This window comes from Oryzias melastigma, linkage group LG8, assembly GCF_002922805.2.
Source record: "Oryzias melastigma strain HK-1 linkage group LG8, ASM292280v2, whole genome shotgun sequence".
Taxonomy (NCBI): domain Eukaryota; kingdom Metazoa; phylum Chordata; class Actinopteri; order Beloniformes; family Adrianichthyidae; genus Oryzias; species Oryzias melastigma.
This window is the reverse complement of record NC_050519.1, coordinates 6,000,837-6,009,633: the sequence shown is the minus strand read 5'-3', so window position 1 is coordinate 6,009,633 and position 8,797 is coordinate 6,000,837. Positions and strand designations below refer to the sequence as shown.

Below are 8,797 nucleotides of genomic sequence, written 5' to 3'. Positions count from 1 at the left end.
TATCATCTCGTTATAGCGAGTTATAATCTAATTATAGCGAGTTATCTCGATATAGCGAGTTATTATGTTGTTATAGCGAGTTATTATCGCGTTATAGCGAGTTATCTCGTTACAGCAAGCTATTATGTCGTTATAGCGAGTTATTATCTTGTTATAGCGAGTTATCTCGTTGTAGCAAGTTATTATCTCGTTGTAGCGAGTTATTATCTCGTTATAGCGAGTTGTTCTCTCGTTATAGCGAGTTGTTATCTCGTTATAGCGAGTTATTATCTCGTTATAGCGAGTTGTTCTCTCGTTATAGCGAGTTGTTATCTCGTTATAGCGAGTTATCTCGTTATAGCGAGTTATTATCTCGTTATAGCAAGTTGTTATCTCGTTATAGCGAGTTATCTCGTCGTAGCAAGTTATTATCTCGTTATAGCGAGTTGTTCTCTCGTTATAGCGAGTTATTATGTCGTTATAGCGAGTTATTATGTCGTTATAGCGAGTTATTATCTCGTAGCGAGTTATCTCGTTGTAGCGAGTTATCTCGTTGTAGCAAGTTATCTCGTTATAGCGAGGTATTATCTCGTTATAGCGAGGTATTATCTCGTTATAGCGAGGTATTATCTCGTTATAGCGAGGTATTATCTCGTTATAGCGAGTTGTTATCTCGTTACAGCAAGCTATTATGTCGTTATAGTGAGCTATCTTGTTATAGCGAGTTGTTATCTCGTTATAGCGAGTTAGCATCTCGTTATAGCGAGTTATCTCGTTACAGCGAGCTATTATGTCGTTATAGCGAGTTATTATCTCGTTATTATGAGTTATTATCTCGTTATAGCGAGTTGTTATCTCATTATAGCAAGTTATCATCTCGTTCTCTCAAAAAAAACAAGTTTGTTTTCTCGTGATAACGAGTTATTGTCATTTTTCTCCAGAAAATAAAGTTTTTTCTTCTTATACCGAGTTATCTCGTTTTCTCAATATAACAAGCTTGGTTTTCTCGTTATAACGAGTTATTATTACATTTTCTCGAGAAAACTAACTAAAACGATGAAAAAAAAAGTAGAGCGGGTTCTTTTCTGCTTCCATACTGATCAGATTAATTTCAAGTTTTTACTTTTTTTATTTTTTTTTTAGTTTGTTAAAAAAAATGTTTTGAACATATTTTAACCAATCTAACTTGCACAATTACTACAAAGTGGAGTTTGGATGAATTGAACGGACCCTCCAGGACTGGATTTGACATTGACGTTTAAACATTCTTGTTAAATTTAATTGGAAGTGTTTAGACGTGGAGTTTTTCTGTTTTCTAGACTCCCTGACGTTTGATCTGAAATGTTCTCCACAGAAAATGTCTTTTCGTTTGAATCATTTACAAGTGTATTTATGTTTTTAGTTCAGTTTGTGTTTAGAAAACTGAATTGAATCCTTTCTAGTGGGAATAAAGCTGAGCTGTCGTCTGTCCTTCAGCTGGATCATCTTCTGAAGACCTACTATCCCATCGAGATCGATTCTACTCGCTCCGTAGAAGAAAAGCTCCCTTTAATGGTGGAATGGTGAGCATCTCTAACATCCTCCCGGAGCGCTCAGTTTTGTTTTTTTTTGCACTTAAAAACAATACAGTTTTTGGCTCTGCCAGGTGGACCAAAGCTCACGATCTCCTGGTGGAGCAGAAGATCCAAAAGAATCTGCTGGCGGAGGCCGTGAGCGAGTCGGAGGTCATGCTGAGGTGAGGTCCGCCCGAGTGTTGACGGGTTTTCCTTTAGGAGTGAACACGGAGTGGTTTCTTCCACAGGGAGGGCTTCCAGCTCTTCTTCGACCACCTGCACGAGCACAGCATCCCTCTGCTCATCTTCTCCGCTGGAATCGGAGACATCCTGGAGGAGGTGATCCGGCAGGCCGGAGTGTTCCACTCCAACGTCAACGTCTTCTCCAACTACATGGACTTTGACGAGTCTGTAAGTGTCCTGTTTTGTTTCATCAATTAAATTCCGACTTAAGTATTCATTCGAGGTTTTGATCAGGGGGTTCTGAGGGCCTTCAAGGGAGACCTGATCCACATTTACAACAAGAGAGAAGGAGCTCTGCTCAACACGGGACACTTCCAGGAGCTGCGGACGCGCCCCAACGTGCTGCTGATGGGAGACTCTCTGGGGGACCTGTCCATGGCTGACGGGGTCCAGGACATGGAGAACATCCTCAAAATCGGGTTTCTCAACGATAAGGTGAGTGGAGATCCCGCCTCGTCCTGCTGCTGCTCCTCCTGATGCTGGTAAATCCTCACGACTTCTGTGTCCTCAGGTGGAGGAGAGGAAGCAGGCGTATTTGGACTCGTATGACATCGTGTTGATTAAAGATGAAACCTTGGAAGTCCCCAACGCCGTTCTCCTGCATCTCACCGGCAATAAATGAACATCTCCCATCCTGTGGACTCTCCGGGATCGACTTTTCGTGTCTGAGTCCGATCGGCTCCAAAACCTTTCTTCTCAACTCACATCCTCACCGTGTGGCGTCCCAGCAACGCACAAACGCCACACGTCCCGCGTGTTTGTGGCAACAGATGTTTTTACATCTTTTTTAATAAAATGTCATGAAAAAGTAATGAAATGATATGGTAAAGTCAATTTCTTTTTAAATGAAATGTTTTTTCCTTATTAAAAATAATGTAGTAACTTCAAAAACTTTACATATTAAAGTATAAAAGTTCATTTTATATCAAAGATAAACAACTGTACAGCCAGTAGATTCATAAAAACATTTATACAAAAACATAAAGATGTCCTTTTAAGTATTAAAACATTTTCTAGCTGCATCTTGGATGTTTTTAATGTTTGATAATTTTAATAATTTTAGTTTCTTTCACTGACTTCCTGTTCAGGCTCAGAACCGTCCCAATAATATCAGTCTGAATGGCTTCCATAATAACTTCTAAAACAACTTTCTTCACTGTTGCCGGGGCAACAACCGGACCACATTCCCCTCACAACTCGTCCCGTACCACTCGCTCCTCGTCCTCTTTGACCATCAGCTCTTCCTCCAAAATCTTTCCGTCTTTATTCCGATCCTGATTGTCAAACATGTCCTTGATGATGCCGTCGGCCTCCATGCCCGGCCGCAGGCGACCTTTGCCCTCCTGGACTTGAAGGTGGATGAAGTTTGAGAACTGGAGGAGAGAGTAAAATACTTTCTTTCCTTATTTTATTTTAAGACATTTTTCTCAAATATCCACTTTTGGTGTTTTAACATCTTTTTGTGACATTTTTCTGATAATGGAGGACATAAGTGAAGAAAATTCTTGAGAAAAGTATGTATTTGTGAATTGGGAGCAGGAGAAGGGGGCGGGGTTACTCTGCACCAATAGTCCCGCCCACAAGCTAACATTAGCATAGAAACAAAACTAAGCTCAGACGGGAAAAACAAAGACGTTAATGGATCTTTTTGTCTGTGAATGATAAAGAATAAGGGAGGGAGTATGCTCTATGTCACAAATAAGCTCCGTTTCAAACCTGATTCACAACATTCTGAATAAAGAAATACTCAAAAATGCAATTTTTAGGCTTATTTTCTTGATATTTGTCCTCCATCATCAGAAAAATATCACAAAACATGTTAAAAACTCTCTGTTTATGGGTCTACCTCCTCCAGAGGGACCTCCTTGTCCCCGTTGATATCCATGGCGTCAAAGAGGGGGTCGGGTCCGTCGCCGAGCCACACAAACATGTATCCTTCCGGGACGCCCTTCTGCAGCTCCACCAGCTCCAGCTCAAACAGCAGCACTGCACTTCTGGGAACATCTCCAGCTGAGGGCGTCCCGTCACAAAAGGAGACCAAACGTCACTCCGAGCAGGACAAAAATAAACTCCATCTCAGCATTTTTACAAGGTCTGACCTCCGTTTTCCCCGTGAGCCCAGTGGGGAGGAACGACCACCTCCCTCCTCTCGCCCACACACATGCCCTTCAGACCTTCCTCCAGACCCACGATGACTTTATTGGCTCCTAAAGTTGTGACCGAAGGCGAGTCGTAGTGGTCCCTAAACAGAAACACAGCTAATTAGAACAATTCAATTACCTGCAATAATGCTAATGTGAATGCTTTTTGCTGAAAATGGTGACACAATTTAGTTTAATTTCTGAAGCGATTTGCTAAAAAAGCAAAAGCTATTTGCAAAATGTTAAATTTGCTAAAATATTGGAAATTTTATTAAAGAACTATGAAAGAGTGTAAAAGATGGCCTAAATTTCTGAAAAATTTGAAGTAAAATTGCTTAAAAATCCCTAATACATGCCAATTTTGCGAAAAACATTTAGTGTGTTGCTTAAATGAGCTAAACTCCAAATTAGCCAAAAAGCTAGCACAGTGCTTAAATACTAGATAGACTCGAAAATAGCCAATAATTCTTTAGTAAATGAAATAAGTCAAAAACGTTAGCCTGTTGCTAGAATACTAGGTAAACTCAAAATTAGCATAAAAAACCTTAATAGATGCCAAATTAGCAAAACTAGCACATTGCTTAAATTCCAGCTAAACTCCAAAATAGCTTAAAATTCCTCAGTAAATTAAATTAGTCAAAAACGTTAGAATGTTGATAACATATTAGCTAAACTCTAAATAACAATAAAAAGAAAACCTCAGTAGATAACAAATTAGTCAAAAACGTTAGCATGTTGGTAATATGGAAGCTAAACTCTAAATTAGCCTTTAAAAACCTCAGTAGATAAAAAAATTAGCCAAAAACGTTAGCATGTTGCTAAAATATTAGCTAAACTCTAAATTACAATTAAAAAAAAACTCAGTAGATAACAAATTACCCAAAAGCTAGCACATTGCTTAAATACTAAATAAACTAAAAAAATGAAATAAAATAAAATAAAATTTCTCAGTAAACTGAATTAGTCAATAATGTTAGCCTGTTGCTAAAATAGAAGCTAAACTCGAAATTAGCATAAAAACCTTAATAGATGCCACATTAGCAAAACTAGCACATTGCTTAAATTCCAGCTAAACTCCAAAATAGCCTAAAATTCCTCAGTGAATTAAATTAGTCAAAAACGTTAGCGTGTTGGTAATATGGAAGCTAAACTCTAAATTAGCCTGTAAAAACCTCAGTAGATAACAAATTAGCCAAAAACGTTAGCATGTTGCTAAAATATTAGCTAAACTCTAAATTACAATAAATAGAAAACCTCAGTAGATAACAAATTAGCCAAAAACGTTAGCATGTTGCTAAAATAGTAGCTAAACTCTAAATAATAATTAAAAGAAAACCTCAGTAGATAATAAATTATCCAAAAACGTTAGCATGTTGCTAAAATAGTAGCTAAACTCTAAATTAGCCTGTAAAAACCTCAGTAGATAACAAATTAGCCAAAGACGTTAGCATGTTGCTAAAATAGTAGCTAAACTCTAAATAACAATTAAAAGAAAACCTCAGTAGATAATAAATTAGCCAAAAAAGCTAGAACATTGCTTAAATACAACCTAAACTAAAAAAAAGGGAAAAAAAATCAAATTTTTCAGTAAACTGAATTAGTCAATAATGTTAGCCTGTTGCTAAAATAGAAGCTAAACTCTAAATTAGCCTATAAAAACCTCAGTAAAATACTAGGTAAACTCAGAATTAGCATAAAACCCCTTAATAGATGCCAAATTAGCAAAACTAGCACATTGCTTAAATTCCAGCTGAACTCCAAAATAGTCTGAAATTCTTCAGTAAACTAAATTATCCAAAAAACGTTAGCATGTTTGTATAATATTAGGTAAACTCTATTTTTTTAAATTAGTATAAAAGAATAAAACATAGCACATGAATATTTAAAGGTTTGTTTTTGCTAATCTACTTAAAACTTTGAAACTTTTCATTCATTTCCTATATTTTTCTCAATATTTCAAAAACTATAGAGTTTATAAATACCAAAATTACAAGCAGTAATGTCCTGAACGAGCTGAACGTTTTCATACCAAGATTGCTGAAATCATTGAAGGTGTGATTGAGTTTTTACGAGCCTTAAAAACGTACGGAAAGGAGATTGATAATTATGTGAATGCTTACTGCTTTCACATAATTATCCCATCATCAAGGGTGGAGCTTGGAGCAGCTCCTCAGCCTTTAGCCATGCTGACACGCATGCTGCTGTCAGAACCAGCCCAGTAAAACGAGTCGGCAATGATTACATGCAGGAGGCGGCGGGGACAGCAGAGCGAACAGCGGGGGGCGCTCACGAGGAGTAGAGAAGGCTGCCGTCCATGAGGGAGCAGTTGTAGCGATACTTGATCCAGTCGTCGGCCTCACTGGTGGCGTTGCACTCCCGGGGCTTGTGGGTAACTCGGATCTGGACGGAATCTTTGGGGTTGTGGAAATCAATGATGTGGATGTGGAAGACGAGCACGGCCGAACCGGGAATGAGGCCTCCTGAAACACCAACCACACTCAGAAGCTCCAACGGGGGGGTCCATGAGGGTCATCCGCATGCAGACGTCGACCTTACCGACTCCTTTCTCGCCGTACGCCAGATGAGGAGGAATCACGATCCGCCTCTTTTCTCCCGTGCACAGACCCTGCAGAGCTTTGTCCATGCCGTGGATCACGTAACCCATCCCGATGTAGGTGTTGTAGGTGCTGTTTCTCTGGTAGCTGTGGAGCAACACGAGATCAAACCAAAGACGTCAGGTCAAATCTGAACTCGTAGGCCAGAGGTGTCAAACTCAATCGCACAGGGGGACAAAATCTAAAACACACCTTAGATTGTGGGCCGAACAGGATAAACAATTATCGAACACTCTAAAACTACATTTTAAAAACTTTAAAAACGAACTTTTTAACATAATTATGAACTAGATATATAGCATTATCTGCAATAATGCTAGTGTGAATGCTGTAAGCTGAATTTGGCTGCTGGAGATGCTAGTACTGATAGCTGAAAATGCTGAAACTGATAGCTAAAAGCGCTAAAGCTGATAGCTGAAAATGCTGAAGCTGATAGCTGAAAATGACGAAATTGATAGTTAAAAACGCTGAAGCTGATAGCTGAAAATGCTGAAATTGATATTTAAAAATGCTGAAGCTGATAGCTGAAAATGCTGAAACTGATAGCTAGTTAAAATATTAGCTAAATGCCATATTAGCTTAAAAAACTTATAAAAACATAGGTTAGTCAAAAAAGCTAGCACGTAGCTGAAAAAATAGCTAAACTTCAAAATTGCATAAAAAACTGAAAAAAGCCTACATTAGCCAAAGTAGCTAGCGTGTCGCTAACATATTAGCTAAACTCCAAAATAGCCCAAAAAAATCGTAGTAAATGCCAAAACAGTTCAAAAAGCTATCAGAATGCCAACTTTTAAAACTTTAAAAATGTAAGTTTTAAACATAATTATGAATAATAAAAAAAGCAGGAACATTATTCCAGAATAAATCAACTTAAAACCTAAATAACTTTCAATATTTTACTCTCCATAAAAATATATTTGTCAAAATTATACAAGTTCAAAATAAGTGTAAGATATCATCGGGCCATTAATAATGGCTAAAAAAAATGACCAGGGCCAGATCTTGACTTTGACACGTGTCGTCGGCTGTACCTGGAGTCGAACAGGGCGCCGTCCTGGAAGGTGCCATTGTAGTGGTAACGCACATAATCTCCAACCACCGTCCTGCGAGTGCAGCCTTCAGGGACCTCCGTCACCTCCACCGTCAGGTCATCTTTAGGGTTGAACAGGTCCACCATCAGGACCTCGAACACCAGCGTGGCCTGAGGGGGGATCTCCGCTCCTGTGGAGAGGAGCACAAACAACCTCGAATTACAACTTTGTTTTTAGACGAATCAAATGAAACAAGATATAAAACTAGATCAGATTTGATTAAAAGTCTTTCTTTAAGTCAATTTTATTTTATTTTGAAGGTGTAAACCCACATCTTATCACATCACAAGCTACATCTACTGAATGGTTGATGCTAAAAATTGACTCAATATACAGATATAAGCATGCATTCAAACGCATTTTATGCTTTTATCTACAACACTGTTCCAAATTATAGCATGCTCTGCTATAGCAAGCTAGCCAGCTTTGTTGTAGCTCCACTGTATTGAACTCCACTGTATAGACCTAACATGCTCCTCTGTAGCAAGCTGGCGAGCTCTGCTGTAGCAAGCTAGTGTCCTCCGCAGTAGTGGGCTCTCTAGCTAGCTCCGCTGTACCGAGCTTAGCTTTATAGAGCTAGCATACTCCGCTGTAACACACTAGCGAGCTCCGCTGTATCGAGCTAGCGAGCCTAGCTGTATAGCAGCTAGCTAAAGGTTTGTTGGTTGCATCTATGTTGTATATTTCTATACCGTGGCCTTGTTCTCCATAAGCCAGGAATGGTGGCACAATGATGACCCGTCTTTCTCCGACGCACATTCCCAGAAGTCCCTCCTCAAGGCCTTTGATGAGGTCGCCCTGTCCGAGGTAAGTGTCGTAGGTCTCGTTACTCGAGTACCTGTGAGAAAAGTAGAAGATATTGATGTTTTTCTATGAAATACAGGTGTGTCGGGTAGGGCTGCCACGATTAGTTGACTAATCGACTAGTAAAATGGTCGACGACTAATCCAATAGTCGATTAGTCGTTACTTTATATAATATGGAGTCAGAGTGTAGTGATGTTGAAAGTTATGATAGCAATTTGCTAGGTTTTTGGACAATTTTGGCATTTATTAAGTTCTGTTATTCTAATTTGGAGCTTGGCTAATATTTCAGCTACATCCTAACTATTTTGGCTAATTTAGTCCGTTTTCCATTTTTTAAGCTGTTTAGTATAGCTAATATTTTAGCCACAT

General features: G+C 38.9%; 2 protein-coding genes across 3 annotated transcripts in view; one reads left to right on the top strand and one right to left on the bottom strand.

Annotated features, from left to right (window-relative positions):
- The window catches only part of LOC112146632 (cytosolic 5'-nucleotidase 3), a 6,625-nt gene extending 4,038 nt beyond the window's left edge, over positions 1–2,587 (top strand). For both annotated transcript variants that reach the window (XM_024272542.2, XM_024272541.2), the window contains exons 5-9: positions 1,456–1,541; positions 1,625–1,714; positions 1,781–1,943; positions 2,010–2,210; positions 2,287–2,587. In XM_024272542.2, the coding sequence (XP_024128310.1) occupies positions 1,456–1,541; positions 1,625–1,714; positions 1,781–1,943; positions 2,010–2,210; positions 2,287–2,397 (651 nt within the window). In that variant the 3' untranslated portion in view covers positions 2,398–2,587. The remainder of the gene's footprint in view (positions 1–1,455; positions 1,542–1,624; positions 1,715–1,780; positions 1,944–2,009; positions 2,211–2,286) is intronic.
- An 88-nt stretch (positions 2,588–2,675) lies between these two features.
- fkbp10a (FKBP prolyl isomerase 10a) overlaps positions 2,676–8,797 on the bottom strand; it is a 7,846-nt gene continuing 1,724 nt past the window's right edge. The window contains exons 4-10 of the mRNA XM_024272539.2: positions 8,315–8,460; positions 7,563–7,752; positions 6,473–6,618; positions 6,207–6,396; positions 3,875–4,017; positions 3,622–3,785; positions 2,676–3,148 (exon numbers count right to left, since the gene is read on the bottom strand). Coding sequence (XP_024128307.1) covers positions 2,966–3,148; positions 3,622–3,785; positions 3,875–4,017; positions 6,207–6,396; positions 6,473–6,618; positions 7,563–7,752; positions 8,315–8,460 — 1,162 coding nt within the window. The 3' untranslated portion in view covers positions 2,676–2,965. The remainder of the gene's footprint in view (positions 3,149–3,621; positions 3,786–3,874; positions 4,018–6,206; positions 6,397–6,472; positions 6,619–7,562; positions 7,753–8,314; positions 8,461–8,797) is intronic.